A 23,003-nucleotide genomic window follows, 5' to 3' on the forward strand; every position below is an offset into this window, starting at 1 on the left:
TTCCATGACAAAGTGAATTTTTTGATATTTTATGATTCATTCTAGATAATGTGTAAATAGAGGAAAAGACTCAAAAGGGGAGTAAATCTTACTATTTCTATTAATAAGTACAATTAAATATATTTTTTTAAAAATAATTCCTATTCTTAGATTAAACGGACTAAATTAATATCCCCCAACAACTTTTACATCGAAAATACGCTTCATCTTCATCCAAACAAGGCTCGAAATACAAAGTCCTCAAAACAAAACAAAAATTCAATGACCCCAACGCCGTAAAAAAGGCATAGTTTATCTGAACACAAATTCTTAGACAGGCTTTGGCGTTGCAATTAAGAAAAAAAAAAAAAAAGAGAAAAAGCTGGAAATGTTGCTTGACTCACAAGACCTTCAACTTTGATCAGTCTGCAATTCCAATCCAATAATTTTAAGTTTCAAATCCCAAGTCCCATCCCAGGAGATTCCCTGAAGAATCCCTGAACGATGGTGTTATCACAGAAGATTCACGAAGCTTTCAAAGGAACTGTTGAGAGAATTACCGGACCTCGTACTGTTTCTGCTTTCAAAGAAAAAGGGGTTCTCTCTGTCTCTGAGTTCATTCTCGCTGGTGATAATCTCGTCACCAAATGCCCTACTTGGTCTTGGTTCGTTATTTAACTTCCTCACTCTTTCCTTTTCTATTTCCTTTCTTTTTTGATTTAATCTTTTGTCGACTTCTTCTATTTTTACTTGCATATTTTCTTGCTTTTACGGTAATCTTTTGCTGAATTTGTTATGAGGAAATTGATGGGTATTGATCATTTCTTATGGGTGATTGAGGATGCAATTGTGTTCTGATGTGTGTTGATGATTGGGGATAATATGATTTCTATGTAGTATGCATTTATTGATTGTATTTTGGATTCAATTGTTTTAAATTACTACCTTTTTATTATTACACAATGTAAGGTTGCATAAATCACATCAGATCCCAATATTTAGGCGGGAGCCGGGAGCTACTTGGGTCTTGTAAGCTCTTGCAATCATTTGCAGAGGCCTCAAAGGGTTTTTTGGGTGCAATTGTTAGAAGTGGAGTTTTTGTCTTGTTTAGTTGGTAGATCTTTTAGCAGTTGGTCAAGTGTTCTCTTAATCTTTTGCCTGATGAGTTGGGTTCAACCTTTTGCGTTAAGAATGTTCTTATTGCCTATAAAAGGAGATCAAAAAAGGAAGGCTTGCCGGTGTGTGAAGATGATTTTCTTGGCCATTTTGGTTGTGCCTTTGAGGTTATATGATGAATTAGTCAAGAAGCTGAACATTCCAATAAAAATTGAAGGGTATGTCCGAAAAAATGGCATTTATACCCTAATTGATTACTCTCACGTGCGAACTTGACGAGATTTCACATGTGGAGGTTGTTGAGATGGTTTGTCGCCACATCGATGAATTAATGGTAGTATGCACGCTATTTAAGTCACTAGAGCCCTTCCATTGTTGTATGGTTTTGGGATGTTATCTCCTTAGTTTATGAAGTGTGTGCACCTCGTATTTCTCGATTATATGCTGACAATCATATTAAGTTTAGCTCAATTTAACATTATACCTCAAAGCAAGGGTTCAAGTTTCAACTTTTTACCGACTTAGTTGGACTCAAGTATTTGCTTGTGTGTGCCCCTCAAGTTTCATAATTTTTTTGGATTAATTAGTCTACGATAGATAGTTTGAGGACTTGAGCTGTTTTTTCATTAGACCTTTTTGTGGAAATGGGTAATTCCTCTTGGTAAGCTCTAAAAATATGTCCTTATTACTTGTGAAAATGAAAGGAAAACTTGTGTGTTTTTATGGTAGTTAGTTTCAATAATTTCTGAATTATTTTTGTGGGACTAATGGGAGTGATCATACTACTTTGTAATGACCAATCATTAGGTTGCATGAATCCGAGTTGTCTTTTAGAGATAGGGTTAGCATTGAGCATGTTATCAGTTCTCTACTTGGTACTTCTTTGAGCTTCACCTAGGACCTATTGTATCTTTAGATGTTGTTACAAATCTTCACTGTTTTGGACAGGGAATCTGGTGAGCCCAGCAAAAGGAAGGCTTACTTACCGCCTGAGAAACAATTCTTGATAACTAGAAATGGTTAGGCTATTTCTATATTATTTTTAATTAAATTGCATTATTTATGCAAGTCAAAGTCTATATTTTGTGTTGCAAGTGTTGTTACAGTTTTTCATTATCTTTGTCATCTTTCTCTCATGTATTTTGTTTGTACATGATGTTTCTTTAGACTTTTGGTCCCACATTTGGCACATATACTTCAAGAAAGTTGCCACATTACCCATGGAAGGCCAGGGCTTGGCTAATGGATTACTAAAGTTCATTTGTCTTGTGCTCCCACTTTCACGTATTTACTACAAGATAGTTGTTCCTTGTCAATGTTTCCACGTGCGTTTGTTTGATTCTTAATGTGTTGATCTATTATAGTCTTGATGTTTTTTATGGCATTTAGTGTTTCTGAATTGACAAATGAAAGTAAATTTTTATCATCATTCTAGTCACTCTTATGTTATGTAGCTTCTCTTAAAAATGCATGTTCCATCCAAAATATATATGTTTTAATTTGTTCAATTGATAAGTAGAAGGTTTTTTAGTTGTTGAGTTGGTTTATTATAGTGGCAGGTATCAGTGTAGTGACATTTGAACAGTAATATATCACATTGCTATCTAGCATTATGAAACAATAATAATATGATTAGTTGAATAGATATGTATTTGAGCAAGGAATTGTTTCCTCTTTACCAATTTATCTTAATGAGACTCTTAGTGGCCCGTTTGGTAACCGTTGGGATCAATTTTCTAATGTTATTATGCATAGATAGTAAATAACATCCACACTCTACGGTGATCAAACTTCATTTCCAAACACGTGTTTTTGTTCTTAATATCTATTCCCAGTTAATACCACATCTTAAAGTGTTAATGGATGGAAAGAAAACAAGATGTTGATGTTCGACACAGGCAAAACCACATAAAAATGCATTTTATATTACCAGCATATACAATTGGGTACTGAACAAATTGTCAAGTCTTGAGAGTATTGGAACTTGGAAGCAATATCAATCATATTGCATTACTAGTTATTTTGGTCTTTGGTTTACTCTTTTCATTTTAGCTTCTTTCTTACTTACAATCTGATGACGAAGTCTTAATTTGTGATGTGACGGTGTCCCTTTCAGTTCCTTGTCTTCGGCGGGCTGCATCTGTGGAGGAAGAATATGAAGCTGCTGGAGAAGAAATTCTTCTTGATAATGAAGATAATGATGGCTGGTTGGCTACTCATGGAAAACCGAAAGGTATGTGTTTGATTTAGCTACCTAGTAAATGGATTATAGAATATTCATTTTGATTTCAATATGAGACTATACCTTTTCCAGAACCTGTGCCTGATGAGGAGGAAAACTTGCCCTCTATGGAGTCATTAGAAATCAAGGAAACCAAACTCATACAGTCTATATCTTCATACTTTGGAGGCGAAGACGATGATATTCCTGACATGGCCGAATATGAAGGACAGGACAATGTCATTGAAGAAGATCCTGTAAGTTTTTCAATTTTTTATTGTGTAGTAATGATATTGAAAAATATAGTTTTGGAGGTTTTGGGTCTGATTTTTCTTTTGATGCACACTAGGGATAGTATTATATAATGAATGCTTTCCTAGATAGATTTTTCACTAAGGAAAAATGCCCTATCCTCCTAATATGATGTCTTTCCTACACATCAGTGAACACTAAGAGCAGTTTCAAAGTAGGTTATATAGGTAGATTTGCGGTATTTTTCCACTATTCTACTGCGATTGGAGTAGAACTGATGTTTTTGAATCTTCAATTACTTTCCTCTGACTGCTATGAGATTTTCTTGTCGTGAAAAGCAACTGCTACCTATTGTAGCTCTCTGAGTCTCCAGAATGCTGAGCAATTTGATACTATTCTGTTTGATTGATGCAGGCAACTCTTTCAACTACATATCTGGTTGCTCATGAACCCGATGATGAAAATATACTGCGAACACGTACATATGATGTCAGCATTACGTAAGATGTAATCTCTAGTAGTAGTTCATTTATTGTTTCCTAATGAATTCGTTTTCCGTATTTTGCATCTTTTGAAGGCCGGATTAAGTAACGTTGATGTGAAAATTCATTGACTATAAGTAAATATCATAATCTACTGCTTGTCTTCAGACAGAATACAGGGTGGTTGTTGAAAAATAATGTAGTAATAGCCCTGCTTTTTATTACATGTAGAGAAGTTAGTATAGATTCTGTTTGTTTGGAAAAGAATTGATCGTCGTGAGCATCAGCTACTACCTGTGTAGTTTGTTAGTCACTTGTTAAAACAAAGTTAAAATGTGTGGATTATATGAGTTACAGTTTATTTCCAATCTTTTTAATTAAAGCTTTGGCATTGTTGCTCTATATGAAGTTACAATTTTACACTGAAAATTGTAACATTGATTCTTTTCTTTTGTGAATTTGGTTTTGTAAGCAACTTCCACATGTAGGATTGATTTGGTTTCTCATTTAACTCGTGGGATTATTTTTATAAGTGGTTGTAAGATTAGAGAGGTGTTAGAAATTCATTATTAATTTGCTTTAATTTATTAGCTGGAAAATTGATGAATTGTTCTTTGTGGTGGGGCTTTCTATCACAATGGCTGTTAGAATGAGCAGCTCCTATTATTGTGAAATTGTTTTGAAGTTGCCACTGTTCAATCTGTTCCTCTTACCTTTAATTTTGATTATGCTGTAGACTCTAGATTTCCTTAGATATCATGCACGGTGTTGCTAATGACATCACTTATGCATGTTGTTTGGGCTGTATCTTCCTCATAGGCTCATTTTTTCTTTGACTTGTACTGTTGCATCATCACTTTCATTGTTGTGCAGTCATGCTATCCTGCATTTTTGCATGATCCTGAAGGGTTAATAGTTTATGGTCCATTATAGCATGAAGCAAGTATAAGCGAATTTTGGTGTGTTGTAAAAACTGGATTTTGTTTTGCTTGTGTGCTTTTTGGGGATTCTGAGAACATGATTTTCATTCTCCAGGTACGACAAGTATTATCAAACTCCACGCATATGGCTTACTGGTTATGATGAGGTTAGCTAGTTGTCTTGCTCACATTTTTGTATTTCCCAAACATTTCCGTCTAGTTGTTTATGGCGCTTTTAGAGCTGTCTATGGTTTGGACCTCTTCTAAAGAAACTGTATGCGTATTTATCATGAATAATTATAGTATGATGCTTGCAGACTTGGCGGGGGGGGGGGGATGGTATGGTATTCTCTACTCCTGTGCTCAGTCTAATGCATGCTTGAACATGTTTTTTCATTTATGTAGTCAAGGATGCTTTTGCAACCAGAGCTTGTGTTGGAAGATGTTAGCCAAGACCATGCTCACAAAACGGTGAGATTTTTTGCTTGTTTGATTTTTTGGAATGATGGATGATGGTTCCTTTCATAAGGTGCCCCTTCTTTTTGTGCTCAGTCCTCATTTAACTTTCCTGCTAGCTTTTGGTGTCCATTCATCTGGGGTTCTATCATGGAAGGCTATATTCTATTTCTCTTAGTTTGTTGTTGACTGATACCGTCTGTCTGGCCCTCTCTCTGGGGCCTCTCCATTTACTCTCTAGCAGCATGTAGAACTAGTCCTGTTTAACAGAGTGCAACCAATGTAACTGAACTAGCTCTAGTAATCAGAATATGATAGGTTAGGCCTTAAATAGTTATAGGAAGAGTGGGGATGGAGAGAAAAAAGATTCACTTAATTCAATGATATTTGAAGTTATACCATGTTCTGAGTTAAGGTGCTCATAACTGATATATTCTGATGCAATTGTTGAATGATGTTTCACATAGGATTTGCTGTGAATTCTTAATTTCTGCAGGTGACTATTGAAGATCATCCTCATTTGCCTGGAAAGCATGCTTCTGTGCATCCGTGCAAACATGGTGCAGTGATGAAGAAAATTATTGATGTACTGATGTCACGTGGGGTTGAGCCAGAAGTTGACAAGTAATTCTCACATTTTGCTTAATTGAGATTTTCTTTGTTCTGCCACCATTCAGTTTTTATCATAGTAATTTTTTATGAACAATTTGTGCTAATCATGTGTTGACTTTCTAGAAACACTTTAGTACAAAGAGATAGAACCAGGCCTTTATTCGCTGTTGGCTTTGTTCCATGCACTTTAGAAACTGTTGATATTTGCCCCTCTAGCGAGGGGGAAATTTGGTGGTTTTTGTTGTGTGAGTGCTGAAGCCAAAAGCGTTGTTTACGTGTTATTTATTCATCTCAAACTTATATTTGGATCTCTTGCTGATTTACGTAGGTACCTCTTCTTATTTTTGAAATTCATGGCATCAATTATTCCCACTATTGAGTACGATTACACTATGGATTTTGACATGGGAAGCAGCAGTTGATACAGCATACAGGTATCCTAAATCATTCAGCAGCATTATCTTTCTTTCTCTTGTATTAAACATTCTGAATTCCCAACATAAACAAAGCTAAAATGTGGGGATTCCGGTTCATTACTTGACATAGAGGAGAAGAATTCATTGCACAAAACTAATAAGAAGAAATTAACCATCTTTTTTAGAATTGGAGTACGCAACTAATCAAGACGTGATATTTGTCGCACAATTATCTCAGTTGTCTAGTGTAAGTTGAGACTACATTATTACTCACCCGCAAAGAAAAATTGAACTTATTGGCTCATTATTACGATTAAAATTTTATTATATAGCCAACACATTTAGTTGGAAAACTGAAATAGATGTCGTTCTAGATAAGCTTTTAAGATAAGCTTATGAGTCATTTAGCTAGTTTAACTAAAAAAAATAGTAATTAAATGGAGTTTAAATATTATTATTTTGGACTGGTTGAAGTTGAAAACATGGTTGAATATGTTTGCTCCTGTGTTTCAGGTTAATGGAAGCGACAACATGAAAGAAGTGCAAAAAATGTGTTTGCTTCATTCATCCTGATTGATTGTCAAACCTGTGCTCTTCTGTACATATTTACTAAATACTGCTCTTTTATCTGACTTTGCTCTTTGTTGGCTGTACAGTTTGTGTACGCTATCAGTCTTCATCTGTTCACTCTTAAACTTATTCATGAAAAAGTTGCCAAACTTTCTGTGATGATTGATAAGTAATAAAATTAAAAGAAAAAAACCTGTGATTATTTTATGTTAGATTATGACTGGTTTATACAGTTTAATCTTGTTCTAATTCTTAAATAAATTAAATGTGACAGTATTAATTCCAAAAGATTTGGATCAGCTACATGAACCAATATTAATTCCACTGATTTTTGCTTTATGATCATGGGATGTGATTAAGTTTTACCGTGTTGGTTTTTTACTAACTACTATTCATCTTCCTTTATTCGGGCTTGTGACCAGTAATAAGTGGCAAACACTTGCAGATATAATTAAATATATTCGGAAATAAAATTAGGCAAACATTAGGAAAGCTTGTTCCCATTTCTTTTTTTTCTCTCCAAACAAACACAAGTTGCATTCTCCTACCTCTTTCTTTCCATTCTTTTTTTTTTTCTATTCCTTTCTTTTTTTTCTAATTTGCTATCGAAATATAGTGTTAATGTGATATTTGCTCTTATACGTACCCTCACCTCATATTGAAGAAGATGAACCCTTTCATTAGAAAAATCGTGAGTGGAGGGAATTGGATCATTCATTGAGTGAATACGTCTTCTTTCCTGATTTATTTTATGTCAATTGTAATTAGTTATCAAAAGGCCTATTATATAAAAATTGTTATTTTTAAGTTTAGAAATGCGGATTAAAATATCTCAAAACAGGTTTTTGAAAAATTAATCAATCTCTCCTAATGAGTGTCTTAAAAGATGTTCGATGCCTGATGACTTCTAATTTTCAAAAAATATATTATTAAAGTGATGAGTATTGTTCAAGATCACCTCAAAAAATATGATAAAAGTATAAATATTGACAAATTAGTCATTTTGACCAACTTATTAATTTTGCGCTTATTTGCGGCCAATTATATTTGTTATTCCCAATAGATATAAATAAAAAAATTAATATATTGAATAGTTTATAGGTAAACTTGAGACTATTTTATAATGAATTGGCCGATAATAATTGAGATTATTCAGAAAAAGTTAAAGGCATTTTTTGACTAATAATTGAGATTAATGCGGTCAAATTACCTTAAAAAGATCAATTAAATTGCTTAGAAAATTAATTGCATTAGGTTGACGCAACCAACCGAGAAAATTTGAAAAAGTTGAGCGAAAAAATAAAAAAAAATAATCAAATAAGCGATAAATTAAACTTTTCCCAAAAGTAAGCGTCCAAACCCCAAAGCTGTGCTTTGGAGCTGTTCGCAGTTAGTAACTGCGAACAGGTCAAAAAAGACAAAATAGCTGTTCGCAGTTACTAACTGTGAACAGGAAAAAAAAAAAAAAAAAAAAAAAATTTTTTTTTTTCGCAGTTAGTAACTGCGAACAGCTATTTTGTCTTTTTGCTGTTCGCAGTCTAACTGCGAACAATTATTTTGTGTTTTTTGAACTGTTCGCAGTTACCAACTGCGAACAGCTAGTTTGTCTTATATGCTGTTCGCAGTTAGTAACTGCGAACAGCTAGTTTGTCTTATATGCTGTTCGCAGTTAATAACTGCGAACAGCTCCAAAGCACAGCTTTGGGGTTTGGACGCTTACTTTTGGGATTTGTTTAAAATTTCGCTTATTTAATTACTTTTTTTTATTTTTTCGCTCAACAATTTCAAAAATTCACCAACCGATGTTTAAAAGTTTGAAATATATTATATGGAATCCCTTCTAGACATTGTCCATATTATTCCTTTTCTCTTTCAAATCTTCATTTGACTCCTTATAATAAAAGGCGACCTATAAGACCTTGAAAATTTGAATAAAATAAGATTATTTAACAACTTAATTTCAAAAATAAGCTTTGTGAAAACTCAATTTCCAAAATAAGCGTCCGTACATCCAAACCTAGCCTTGGAGTAAGTCACTGTTACTAACAGCGAAAGACAAAAAAAAAAATAAAATTAAAAGTCATAAGTCGCTGTTACCAGTCAACTCCTTAAGTCACTGTTAGTAACAGCGACTTTAAGGTTAATTGATCAACTCCTTAATCTCGTAGGTTGAAATGAGGAAGTAACTGAGAACTGAAAACTTAAAATTCATTAAGTTGCTGTTACTAATAGCGACTTAAAAAAAATATGTTAATTTTTTTTTAAGTCGCTGTTAGTAATAGTGACTTACTCCAAGGCTAGGTTTAGATATACGGACGCTTATTTTGGAAATTAAGTTTTCACGAAACTTATTTTTAAAATTAAGTTGTTAAATAATCTTATTTTATTCAAATTTTCTTAACACCTTCAACTAAATTCTTTTCTAAAAATTTAGACTTCCAAACTTGATGCCCAAAATTTCATCTCACAATTTCTTGTATCAAATTTGCGGTCAAATTCTTATATAAAGTCAGAAGATAAATTAAGATAAAGTGTATATTATTATATGGGAAATTCCATATGATAACATTTAACTTTCATAAAATGCTAATGGTAGCACTTTTGTAAGATTTTTCCACATGGTAGCATCCAGTTTATGCACTATCTAACTGCCGTAGCATTTTCCGTTAAATTCTTGTTAATTTCTGTTTAATTCATTATTTTGTAAGATTTTTTTACATGGTAGCATTCAATTTTTGCTCTTGAATGTTTAATTCACCATTTTAACGTTTAATTCACCGATTAATTTATCAACGCCCTGTAACAATTTTATTTTCATTCAAATTATTGGCATTATAAAGTTCAAAAGGTGCATTACAAACACTAATAAATAATTTAAAAAGCTCATTTTATAAGCTCAAAAGGTGTATTTCATAAGTTCAAAAGGTGCATTCTAAGCACTAATACATATCAACTTAATCGTTACAACATTTAAGGGCATTGATAAATTAATCGGTGAATTTTAAACGTTAAAATGGTGAATTAAATATTTGAGAGCAAAAACTACATGCTACTATGTGGAAAAATCTTAAAAAATGATGAATCAAACAAAAATTAACAAGAATTTAACGGAAAATGCTACGGCAGTTAGATAGTGTATAAATTGAATGCTATCATGTGGAAAAATCTTACAAAAGTGTTATCACTGACGTTTCATGAAAACCGGATGCTACCATGTGAAAATTTTCTTATTATATTAATTTGTTACCAGGGTTCATCAAATTTTCAGGGTTTTGAAATTATATTTATTAGATTATTTATTAGTATTTTCCTCTAGTTTTATTATGCAATTTTATTTTAATCTATTTTCACTTCCTTATCTTTAATCTTAAAAATATCGAATACAACTTAAATCAATTGAGCAATGAAATTCTTAAGAAAGTTTTTCAATTTATCAATGTAAAAGTTTCATATAAGGGCCTATAAATCCAAATTGAAAATAATCAAGATATATTTTATTATTTTAATGTTATCTCCCTCTTTTAACGATAATAAATGAATTTTTAAAAATAAAAAACATGGAAAGAAAACGAAATGAAAAAGGCAAAAGAAATAACAAGAAAGAGGACATGTACAATCTCCTCTCTCTCACCTTCACTCTGTAAAGTCCAAAGGTCGGCTCATCTCAGTGTTCGCCGATCAACACCGCCATTGCCAAAACGTCGGCGAATTTCTGGGTATCGATCATTGGCTATTCTTTCCTTCTCTAACCCAATTTTTTGCTACCATTTTAACGTCCTTACGACTTTTCTAGAAATAATTTGAAATCACATTTTACTCTGGTAGGTTTCTTGTTGTTAAGTTGATTGCTGACCCTTCTGAATTCTAATCATCCCCTTTTACTAATGAAAATAAATTAATATTTGGTTCAAATTTGTACTCTTTTGTTAATAGAAAACCAGATATAGTTGAATTTTCTATTAAATAATTGTTGAGTGAATAATGTAAAGTGTGGATGTTCATTATGGATGTTCTTTTGATAATTTGGTTATTGTATTATTGTGCTAGTATGAATTGATATTTATGGATGTTCTTATGGGTTTATTGTACCAATTAATTTGTGACTTGTCTGGGAATTTATAAGTTATGATTTTTTGTGGGTGTATTATTGTGGTTTATTACTTTTAAATTTCGGGTTCTTTAAAGGTTTCTAACGCATTTAACAGTAATTTAATTTGAAAATGGTGAAAAATATATCCAAATTTGATCAGATAAGGCATCTATAATAATAATAATAATAATAATAATAATAATAATAATAATAATAATAATAATAATAATAATAATATCACAAGGATATTATTTTTTTTTACATATATTGTAAATATTTTATTCTAATATCTTTGAATTGTGAATCTCTTAATATTGTGACTGTATTTGAATTTGGAAGTATCATAGGTGTGTATTATTGTACATATATGGTATATGACTGGTGTTATGCATATAATTTTAGATTCTAATTGGCAATTCTTCCCTTTATAGAAAGCAAAAAATATAGAACACCGTTTTGATGCAGATTTTGAATTTTCTTTGTGGTTGATGATATTGTGTTTATTGCAGGCTGTGGGCATCATTTTCATTGGTAATATCTTCTGCTTTATGAAGTTTGGCTAGATATTTTTGAGAAGACAAGAATGCCGGGAATACCTCTTGTTGCTCGGGAAACAATGTATGTCTACTCTTTATTATCGTTCATGGTTATGTGTTTACCTCATTTCGATGTGATGCAAAACTTATGATTAGCTTTACTGTTTTGGCGGTTAGATATGATTAGTAACTTTGATAAGGTAGTTATAAAGGGTATAGTAAAAATTTTGGAATTTATTTTGGCCTATACTATTGGAATTTGCATTTTAGCAGCCAAAATTTTTTCTTTCACTGGTAGATGCTGGTAAACCCTACAGTTCTTTTTGGAGTTAGATTTGTACTTCTGTTGGTTTACTTTGCTTATCAACAGTACGTTAAGAACAATATCCATCTAATTTAGCTTAATTCTAATTCACTTAAGTATGTAACAGTGAACTATGTTAAATTGCTATTGATCAGTCTAACATATGATTAATCTTTATAGGAGCTTAGAGGCACCAGTTCTTTATGGTGGCATTTTCTGATTTAGAAAGCTCCAATAGATCATGGTGGCTGGACTAGTAGATTTCTGTTTGACTTCAGGACTTCCTCCTGCTTTCTTTACTCTAGAGTAAGTCTTAATCTTTAGCCTATATAATTTTCTGAAAGAGAGAAAAATTTGAAAACTTCTACATCATTTAATGAGACAGGTTCTGCAAGTTTTCACTAAACCATGTGCTTGGTAAAGTGTTATAAGCTTCCTAAAGTTTCTTTGAGGAGCATGAATATTCTTGACTAATTTTCTCATCTTTGACAAGTAAACAAGAGCATCACTTTTGTAGATAATATGTTGGAACATGGTGACCAAAAGATCCCAACTAAGGTTTTCTGAAGAGAAGAATTTTCCTCTGTCGTTGCATGTTAAGAGGAAGATTCTATGAATCGTATATACCTTTACAGTCCTTGGGTTCTTTCTCTTCGGCACTTATTCCTAGCAGTCTAGCTCTATGAAAAAGTGGTACCACATTTCAAACCTTTCGTATCGAAACTCTACTAAAGTCTATGAAAACACAATTCAAAACACAAATCAATGTTTCTCATTTGCATCAATATGGAAAAACTTCTCGTATCCTTTTTCTTTCCTTTTGGTCCGTAGTACAAAAATGAGGTATTAGTCAAGGTCACGGTAATCGTCGCAAAATGGATTTTGTGGTCAATGAAAGTGATTTCACGATCAATGCGGCGTATGTTGTGGTTGCGGTTAATTCAAATATCTTTACAATACAGTCGTGATACCTTGTTTTTGCACTATGTTTTGTTTATGTTACGTTTAACTTTTGCGTTACAAGGTTGTTGTTTGATGATTAGTGTTATGCTTATATATCCTATTTGTGATTTGTGTAGTTCAACAACACTATGGCCCTATCTTAGCTTCCACTGGATCAAATTTTGTTTTCTATGTTTTTGAAATACTAAATTAATGTATCTTGTTTTTTGTTTTGTTTTTATATCGATTTAAATTTTGTTTCGGGTAACTTTGTATGCGACTATGAGCTGGGTCCTCCATTTTTTTGTGAGAGATGCTTTCCTTGCTTTGAAAAACAGAGCGAAGAAGGGTTGGCTTGCAGAAATCAAGAAGATGCTCTATAAAGAACCATCTCTATTGAGTGCACTTTTCATCCTAAATATCTAACTTGCCAGCATTTTAAATCGTAAATTAAGAATAAAATACATATTAGCAGTGTTCGATAAATTGTGTAAAAAACAAATGAGACAATTTAGGTAATCAAGAGTTAGTAAAATCTTCACTCTTATGATCTTATTGTTCTTTTTGCAAGCCTTTATTCCATAGTTGTTTGCTCATCTATAATAATACTAAATTCATTTTTGCTTCCATCATGTTTCAGACACCACAAATATATTTTTATCTTTCCCCTACAATAGTTTTGGCCTTGTTTCTAACCCACTTTGTTTCTTGTTGGCATAAAATGTTGATCTTTTTCATTTTCATGATATTTACCAACTCTAATTACTTCTTAGTTCCCAACTTAACCGACTTGGTTTTCTTAACCTTCCATGCTCCAAACTATGCCCCAAATTTGACAACAAACTCAGGCAAGATGACCTACCTACATTACATGTACCACATTGGATACCACAATCACGCAATGTATATTGACTCTTGTATGAAGCTCTTTTTTCTTTATTAATTTAAACTAGGGGTACTTGCAGGAAAGGGATATATTTATTTGATCTTTATCATGTTGTTACTCTTATGCAATTATTGTCTCCCACCTGGTGAGGTTAAGGAATTCAAATATATGCAACCTTGCCATTATTAGTACTAATAAAGTTGTTGCTGATTAATCCTTAGCAACAAACATAATGTGTAACTTCACAAAAATAAAAAGTGCACATATATTTATGAGACATTTAATCTAGTTTATTATTATTCGAATTTAGAGAACTATAAATCTTTAGCCCATTGAGAATAAACAATTGCTTTTATTAGATGGTTTCTTTTCTTATTGTTGATTGATATTAAATGTGCTATAGGCCTTTAAGAATATAGAGAAAAGAAGAAGCTTGTGAGTTGTAACACATTACTTTCTTGACATTTATTGCATGCTGATTTTTTTTCTATGGCCTTCCTGCCTATGTGACATAAAACGAAAAGTCCATAGCAGTTTGCTCTCTGGGCTCTTTGAAGACGAAGATACTGTTACTTTTTTTTTGTAGTTTAGCATCTCTTGAACATTGCCACTTTGTGCATTAATTTTTAGTTTAGTGTGATTTTCAAATAGTTTATTTGAGTTAGCAATTTCCTTATGATGACAGCCAATCCAGAAATGGAGATCAGTCGTGCCGTCAAGATTCTATGGTGCAGTTATCTACCGAAGAGGCAGTTGCTGCTGAGGAGAGTCTATCAGCATACTGCAGACCTGTAGAACTTTATAACATTCTTCAGCGTCGTGCTATGAGAAATGTAAATTCTGTATCCTATTGCTATAGCTATTTCTCTTATAACTTGTTTAAAGCTTTATGTTTTGTTTTATAATAACCTTTTTTAAGCTAGCTAATTGTCAATGATGATAATGTTAGACTGACATTACTGGATTGATATCAATGGGATTGAGTCTGATGAAGCGAAAACATTTTCAAGTTTAAGCAAAGGATAAATTGGTTTTGGAATTTGTGTCTTTATGTGTGTGTGTGTGTGTGTTGGGGGGGGGGGGGGGGGGGAGGAATGCAAAGTAATCTAACAAATGATAATTTGTGTAAACAAGTTCCGAGGCTATAAAGAACACACTGTGATTAAGGCTAACTCTGTAATTTAATTGTTTGCTTTTCCGTATTTGACATCCCATAAGTATTAGTATGGGGTTGACATTTGAGTTTGGGAACAGGGATCATAGGGGTTCATTCTTGGGCTTTTGGTATACAGAGAGGCAAGGGATATTGGTATTCTTAGTGATGCTTTTTGATGAAAAACGTATTTGCTTTCTAAAAACATATTATATAAAAGAATACTCTTGCATAATGAAAAAATGCGGTTTCTGTAAGGTCACGAAAAATGCCACAAAACGGATTTTTCTGTCAATGGTGATGGTACTGCCGTGATATTTCTGAGCTTCATAGCTCAAAAACCTTGACAATACGGTAGTGATTTGGTGATACGAGCAATATTTTGCTCTATAATTCTTATATGTAGCCTGAGTAGTTTTTTTGCTAAAGAAAACACATCCTACAGGCTACAAGACAACGTGGAATGTGGAATTCTTCTATGTTTGGACAATTGAGTATTTTTCTCTATGTAACTGTGAAGTGTTGCACAGTTCAGCTATTTTGTTCTGTGCACAGTTCAGCTATTTTGTTCTTTTCCTTTAACTCAAATGAGGTTGCAGTTTATTATCTAGCAGGCTTATTGGTCAAGCAAACGCATATTCTTGTTTATTTTCATTTTCATGTATACATGATATATATTTTAATTGATTATTGCTGAGTGAAGCATTTTTTTGTTGCAGCCGTTATTTCTTCAACGATGCTTGCATTACAAAGTACAGGCAAGGCACCGCAAAAGGTATATAGTTGTCTTCTAATACTGTTACCAGTTAAGAGTTACTAAATATGTTCATCATCATGTGTTATTATTGTTTCTTCTAGGGGTTTTACCATCACTCTTATGGCTGTTTTATCTGTTACCTTTCTGTTGTTATAACTGCTAGTAGTGGTAGTATTACTGTTCATTAGTGTCTTTATTGTTATTTAATTGTTTTCTTCTCCTTCTATAAAATTGCATTTTTATCTTTTAAATTCAGCATTTTTACTCTAGTTGTTTCATACGTAGAATGATGGTAGAGTTTAACTTAGGGTTTCTTGCTCATGGGTAAATCCCTTGTTTGGATCCATCAATCTAAATTCCATGCAATACTTGATTGTTATTCAAATGAAAGTTTCTTGAACTGTAATTTATAAATCTCTTAAATAATCTCATGAGAAGATGGGAAGTCAGTTTGAAGGTTTCCTAATAAATTGAAGTAAATAGAGTAGCAATAGTGTAGAAACGTTCTTGATCACCTAGAAAAATTTTGTAGTGCTTTGCTTGTGAAATTGAAATTAAAAAACAAAATTGAAAAATTCAGTGCAAGAATATGAAATCAAATCATAAAAAAACCACACAATGATTTATTGAGGTTCACTTAAAGTGGGCTACGTCTAATATCTACCTTATTAGGTTAATATGCTAATAAGCATAAATTGCATAAACCCAAACCCAAACAATAAAATTCAATACTCCAAATGGCCTAAAACCTATTAAATAATCCAACATGAAAATTAAACTCCATTTGAAATAATATAAAGATTTCCACATCTTATGTAACATAACTAAACCCAAATGTCAAATTTCTATTCTTAGTCAACAAAAACCCTTCAAGTCACCTAATACTAACAAAATTCTAGTAATAAACTGAAATTATTAAAGGGCAATAAAATAATTATTGTACTAAGTTATGTCACTTCGAAGCAACTTGCTTTCGTGAATCATCATGTAATCTAAAATCAAAACAAAAAGAGATTCAACCACATATGGTTAAGCCTATAGACATATCTCATGTAAAATGTTTTATAGTTATTAATGAAATCATGCGTTCATATACTAGGAGAAGAGAATAACACATAATAGTTGAAGACCAAAACTAAATCTAGCGCTATGTCTATCGGATGAAGCTAGCCAATACCTCAATAGCTCACTTCAAAACGCAGATGCCTTATGATCTTTTAAATATCACTCCACTCTACAATTAATCATTCACGCCAATGTTTCAATAACCAAAATATAATTTATCATGTCTAGAAAATTCAACTATTAATATATAACGCATAATTCAAAATAAGAAAAACCCCTTTTAAAAAGAGGACACTATCCACTCACATGTAACTCTGCTGTCGGGTATTGGTTACTAATAAATACTAAAATCACTAAAATGGCTCCTCTACGAAGTTGTCTCCCAAATATCTGCAACTGTAATTGAGTCGATGTATGTTGCGTCATTATGACTTGTTTGAAAATAATTTATCTTATTGCATCTCCCAAAGGTCAGGTTTAGGTTTGTCAAAAATATATATAAGGTTGGAAACTCCTTGACCCGAACCTAACTAGTTTCCTTAATTGGATCGAAAATCACAACCTTGACCTGATCGAAGTTTTTTGTTTTCATTTTATGGTTTTTAAATTTACAACATCTTATATTTTAGGCCTCAATTTTAAGCTTTTAGTTTATAAGCTGTTTATTTTGTATTTACAATGAAAAATAAAAATATATTAAATGAATTAAGTTTAGGTTTTACTTTAATTAAATGGGTTATACATGTTTGTTTTAGGTTTAAATCGATCAGGTCCATTTAATTAGTTGGGTCAAAAGTCTCAACCCAAATCCACTTATTTCGGGTTAGGTTCGAGTCGGGTTAACAGGTCAGGTCATTTTAGGTTTTCCCATCACCATTGTACCTGCTATTGTATAACATATTAGTCGATATGTAACAACCGTTATTACTACATATGTACTCACATTATTATTAATATTAATATTAATAAATTCATAATGATGAGATACATATTTTAATTAGGATAGTTAGCATACCAAAGTATGCAAGGGTCCTTTAATATTATATTTACTATCAAGCACTAATGAAGTAATGATAATAATTACATGTCCAAGCCATTTTAAGCGATTCTCTTTTATTTTTTCCTCAATATTTGCAACTTCTAAGTTTTTTAATATCTTTGTTTTGAATTATTTCTCAAGGTATATTCATTCATCCATTAAAGCATTCACATTTTCACTATTCCTATCTTCCTACCATGATCATTTCTAAAAACCCAACATTTTAATTTATATAGTACCAATGGTCTAATGGCCGTTTGATAAATTTTGCCCTTTAGTTTAAGGGACACCTTGATCACATATTATTCTAGTGGGCGCTCTCCATTTTTGCCACCCATCTTGATGGATGTCCCCATTACTCTTACATATGGACCCAATGTATTTGAAGCATCCACTTGGAACAATTTCTTTCTCTTTCGGCTTTATAGCCCCCCTTGTTATTCGTTTGTGCTAAAGTTACGCTCCATGTACTCTGTCTTACGTCGACTTAATTTGAACTCTCGTGACTTTAAATCTTGTCTCCATCGATCTAACTTAGTATTTACCCCATCTTTGGTCTCATCTACCAAAACAATGTCATCAACAAACAAAATGTACCATTCTCTTTAATACATATTAACATTCTTTTCAATTTGTAAAAATTCCATGTTGTCAATCCCCATTTCCCAACATTTTTCTTTACTTCTCGATTAATATCTTGCACTATATTAATGTATTTCATGGAATCACCCTTTTTTTTTATTGCTCACCAAAGTACTTCTCTTGGTATTTTTTCGTATGCTTTTTTCAATTCAATATAAACCATGTGCAAGTCTCTTCTTCTAGCCCTATAGTACTCCATCATTTGTCTCATAAGATGAATCACTTCCATTTTAGATCTTCTTGACCATATTGGTTCTATGTTACGCTAGTACATCTCTTTGTATGTATCTCTATCAATCCTTCCAATTGATTTCACAGTGTGGCTCATTTGTTTTATTTCTCGATGGTTGGAGCCATCTTGAACATTTCCCCTTCTTGTAAATGGGCACTAGAGTACTTCTCTAGTCATTAGGGATCTTATTTCTCCTTCAAATTTTGTTGAATAGATCAGTTAGCAAAGTTACGTCAATCGTCCCTTGGCATCTTCATACCTCAATAGAATAGCATCAGACCCAATCACTTTCTTTTGCTTCATTTTCCTCTCCACCTCTGGTTTTTGTCTCCTTCGAATAAATTTTCTATTTTCAGCTAAGGGAGTGATTGTTGTGTCCCCTACAACATTTTCTTGTTCTCCATTGAATAGCTTATCAGAATACTCTTTCTATCATTCTTAATGTTTTTGTCCTGAACTAGAATGTTCGTGTCCTTATCCTTAATACACTTTACCACACCTTTGCTTGCTTCCTCTTTGTCATCATCCCGAAAATATCTTTTTTCTTCTTCTTTTTGGTCTAGTTTGTCAAACACCTCTTTAAAAGTCTTTGAATTTTGCCTTGCAAACTGCTACTTTTGTCTTGGTTTTGATTTCCTTATAAGTTTTTCTCATTCTTGCATTTTCCGAATACAAGATATCATTTTTTATTTTCTTGAAGTACAATCTTTGTTATCAATGATTTCTCATGTTGATTTGTTTTGGTTCACGTAGCCAATCGCATATGTTGGGATTAAGGCTTTGGCATTGCTGTTATTGTTATTGTGTGGTCATGTGAATGCTTGGTTGACGAGGGCAATAAGATATATCAATATCCTTTTTGTATTTTTGCTTAATTCTGGATGGAGCCAAGTGTTAAATTTCTTAGTGGGTGTGGATCATAACACTATAGAATAAAATGGGATATAAAATTATGTGCGTTTCTTATTTATGTGATACCGTGGATGGTGTTTGCAATATTGTAAACAACTTTTTTAATACAAAATTTAGGTTGCATACGTTGAGCCCGCTAATCCTGACTAGTGTTGGCTTGAAATCTTGGTTCTTTGTGGGATCTCATTCTGGTATATTGATGGGATCATATTCTGTTCTCCTGTTTTTGTGTTTGATTTTATTAAATTTATCTTTATTCTGATGGACTTGTGGTCTCCTTTGCATTTTTTTATCATTGTTAATTTCTTTTTATTTTTTCTATAATCTAAAGGCACATTCTTTGATGATTGTAGGATACAAATGACAGTGTCTCTCCCGGGGATATCAGATGACAGAGTACAACAGAGTCTCTATCCCATGCATATCATGTTGGCTAAGTTGCTATCTGATGTACCTGACGTGGAGGTAGCATTTAAGGATAGATCATTATGCTTTTTGACTTAACATTTTACTTATGACAACCATCAACTCTCTTGATTTCAAGAGGCTTTATGCAATCTGTATGCATAGTAGTCTAGTTGAAATTTGGTACATCATTTGAAGTTTAAGTAGCTGATTAATATCATCTTCAAACGTAAGAAAAATTCTTCTAATGCTGTTATCAATAGCCCTCTGCAGTTTATCTCTATTCTAAAGCTCGTCTGCTGACAACCCTAACACCAGAAGAAGGGGTAAATGTGGCACAAGCGTATTTTATACTACCTGAGATGAACAAGTTAGTGAGGGAAGCCAAATCCGGAGCACATTTCATCTTATTTATTAGTTATGGTACGCTGTTTAGTGGTTCTATTGATTTATTTATGATATCAATAGTTTTCGGTGTTTATGGTTTGACTTTGCATCATATTCTCTTTATTCTTTTGATTTGTGGTTTAATTTGTTGACACTTATGCTATTTCTTTGATTGCAGCCTGTGCATATACTTCTTTTGGATTTGATACTTCTAGAGAACATTTGGGTAGTAGCATATCTCTTTTGCGTAAGATATTTCACCTAATTTGTTCAAGTGGATTTTGATGGAGCCTAATATTTATAATTCTCCGGTTTTTAAGTAAAATGAATTATTGTAAAATGACTTATGACTTTTATATCATATGCACTTGTTCTTTATGTAAAAGTGCACATGATGTGCTATTAAGGGTCAACCGCATACTACCCCTTTCTTATTATAAGGGTAACTTGAGTAAGGTTGCTTACAGTTGATCCTCTAAATCCTTGCCTAGGTGGGATCCTAGTCGAGGGCAACTTAATTGCTTTGGGGTAATGAAATCAGTTATGGGATCAACTGGTGGTTGGTTGCAATGATAACTTAAAGAAAAAATTAACAAAGTCAACTTTTTGTTTTTTTGTTGTAGGGACAATTTTTAAAATGTCAACTGTCTGTTCTTTTACATTCTTATGGATTATTTAGGTTTATGTTAATTTCAAAGCTACTATATCAAAAGGTCATTTATGGATTAACATCCACCAAAATCTTAAAATTTAATTAAATATTTTTGAAACATATTACATGTATTAGCGTTTCAACTTTTAAGTTTTTCTTTTCTAGAACTTGTCGTTTCTCCATTTATGTTTCTTTTTTCATGCTTGGTAGGTGGTTATAGATGCAACTTATTGTTTGTTAGTTTTTGGGTGAGGTGTAGACTGGCGAGGTGAAATATTCTGGAAGTAGCTTTCTATTGTTTAATTGCTTACTTTTCATCTTAAGTTCTTTTCTTATTGATTTGTGTTTGTTTGATGTTATCCTGCTATCTGTGTTTTTTTTGATTTATCATATTATTTGTTTTGCTGTAGTGTATCTGTTTATTTGCAAGCATTAAGTTATTATTCTATGCTTTGAAATCTAGTTGAATTTAATCTTTTCGTTCCATTGCAGCAAGTTTTGAAAAGTCCTGTTTATGGGGAAAGATATCAATGGAGTCACTTTTCTTATCTTGGGAAAAGTTTCCAAATTTAAACAGAGGGGAGAGAGTGGAAATGCTATCTACAGTTGACTTGCGTCCTTGCATTATGAAGGTATGCCAATATGCCATCTTATGTTGGTAGGGTACATCACTGTTTGATAATATTTTGCTTTCACTCGTTCTGAGAAGTAGACATGGGGAAATTGTCTGTATTTTTCACTTTTCAAACAAACTGTAGACTTGATGATTACAAAGGTGCAACCTTTTACTTTGGATGAAGAGGGGGGGGGGGGGGGGGGGGGGTATGTGGCCATCACTGATCAGTAGAAAGGTTGTTTTTGAGAGACTATATAATTATTTGTCATTTGGGTTGAAATCTGGAAGTCTATATAGACTTGCTGGTCATGTGCTTTAAATCTTACCGCAACATAGTGTACCACATCGCATCGCGTTGGCCGCGTTATTAAGGTTTTCAAAAACAACAAATTGATATTTCCCGCGTTGTAAAGTGTAGAACAACTACGTTATGGGCTGTATCAAGGGATATATTATGGTTTCGACTGATATTTAGGCGCTAAGATAATCCATCACTCTCGTGCCCCATCACTGTTCCCTTACCACGATTGTGACCATTACCGCATTTTTACATAATGTACCGCATTAGTGTCAATTGGTATTCAATTGAAGAAATTTCATGAAGTGAAGGGGGAGGAGTATGTAGTCAACTTGTCATCACTGATCAGTAGAAAGGTAAATATTGAGAGAAGTTTTTATAGTATTGCTGTCATTTGGGTTGAAATCTGGAATTTTATAGACTTGCTGGTCATGTGCTTTACATCTCACTGCAGTAATGTAAATTGGGTATTTGAGTAACTGCTGGAATTGTGATGTATAGAGTAGACTACTGCTAACATTGTTACGGGAAGGAGTTTACTTTAGATCACAATATTTGTACGACTCAAATTTGATGATCATAATCAACAAGTGGACTGATGTGATCCTTGCTTGTGAATTGTGAAGGCAAGATAGTGTTGGGAGTGGAAACATGAGTGCTTCACTTGGTCCTGGTTGTAGGCAATGTCTGATTATGATATTTGGGACTGGGACAACTAGTTTTTGATAGTGCATTCTATCCATAGTGCAAAAACAAGGCCGCATCGTATAGTATCTGTCGTATCAAGGTTTTCAAATTTGTTGAATCGGTATAATCCGCATTATAAAGGTGTAAAAATAGCGTTTGAGGCCGTTCCAAGTGATATTTCATGTTTTAGGTCGATATCTTGCAGTATGACAACCGCATCGTCCCTGTTACGGTATCATCGTATCCATTACCACAACTATGACCGCTACCGCATTTTTGCACTATGATTCTATCCCAACGATTTAAGGTAGAAAGGGAGGGAGAAGGGAGGTCACACGTGCTGGTTGCTGCATTTATTTTGTGGCATTACTTCATA

General features: G+C 32.9%; 2 protein-coding genes across 9 annotated transcripts in view; both read left to right on the forward strand.

Annotated features, from left to right (window-relative positions):
• Positions 1–244: 244 nt before the first annotated feature.
• LOC130806344 (autophagy-related protein 3) lies at positions 245–7,236 on the forward strand. Its single transcript, XM_057671374.1, has 10 exons — positions 245–644; positions 2,044–2,114; positions 3,212–3,328; positions 3,410–3,573; positions 3,983–4,068; positions 5,086–5,137; positions 5,376–5,441; positions 5,923–6,050; positions 6,367–6,472; positions 6,968–7,236. Exons 1-9 carry the CDS (start codon positions 484–486, stop codon positions 6,458–6,460), a joined length of 939 nt encoding a protein of 312 aa, XP_057527357.1. The 5' UTR covers positions 245–483; the 3' UTR covers positions 6,461–6,472; positions 6,968–7,236.
• Positions 7,237–10,538: 3,302 nt separating this feature from the next.
• Positions 10,539–23,003, forward strand: part of LOC130806905 (polycomb group protein EMBRYONIC FLOWER 2) — a 28,783-nt gene continuing 16,318 nt past the window's right edge. For 2 of the 8 annotated variants that reach the window (XM_057672140.1, XM_057672141.1), the window contains exons 1-9: positions 10,584–10,845; positions 11,624–11,732; positions 12,135–12,260; positions 14,468–14,615; positions 15,655–15,710; positions 19,936–20,047; positions 20,251–20,410; positions 20,553–20,621; positions 21,519–21,658. In XM_057672140.1, coding sequence (XP_057528123.1) covers positions 12,196–12,260; positions 14,468–14,615; positions 15,655–15,710; positions 19,936–20,047; positions 20,251–20,410; positions 20,553–20,621; positions 21,519–21,658 — 750 coding nt within the window. In that variant the 5' untranslated portion in view covers positions 10,584–10,845; positions 11,624–11,732; positions 12,135–12,195. Of the gene's footprint in view, positions 10,846–11,623; positions 11,733–12,134; positions 12,261–14,467; positions 14,616–15,654; positions 15,711–19,935; positions 20,048–20,250; positions 20,411–20,552; positions 20,622–21,518; positions 21,659–23,003 lie in introns of all 8 variants that reach the window. The other 6 variants (XM_057672135.1, XM_057672134.1, XM_057672136.1 and 3 more) reach the window with 6 other exon arrangements.

The sequence above is a fragment of the Amaranthus tricolor genome, chromosome 2, assembly GCF_026212465.1.
Source record: "Amaranthus tricolor cultivar Red isolate AtriRed21 chromosome 2, ASM2621246v1, whole genome shotgun sequence".
NCBI classification, from domain to species: domain Eukaryota; kingdom Viridiplantae; phylum Streptophyta; class Magnoliopsida; order Caryophyllales; family Amaranthaceae; genus Amaranthus; species Amaranthus tricolor.

Coding starts and splice junctions, on each gene's coding strand:
- LOC130806344 (XM_057671374.1), top strand. CDS start 484: ATGGTGTTATCACAGAAGATTCACGAAGCTTTCAAAGGAACTGTTGAG. Junction 5,138..5,375: donor GGCTTACTGGTTATGATGAG/GTTAGCTAGTTG, acceptor TCATTTATGTAG/TCAAGGATGCTTTTGCAACC. Junction 6,051..6,366: donor GTTGAGCCAGAAGTTGACAA/GTAATTCTCACA, acceptor TGATTTACGTAG/GTACCTCTTCTTATTTTTGA.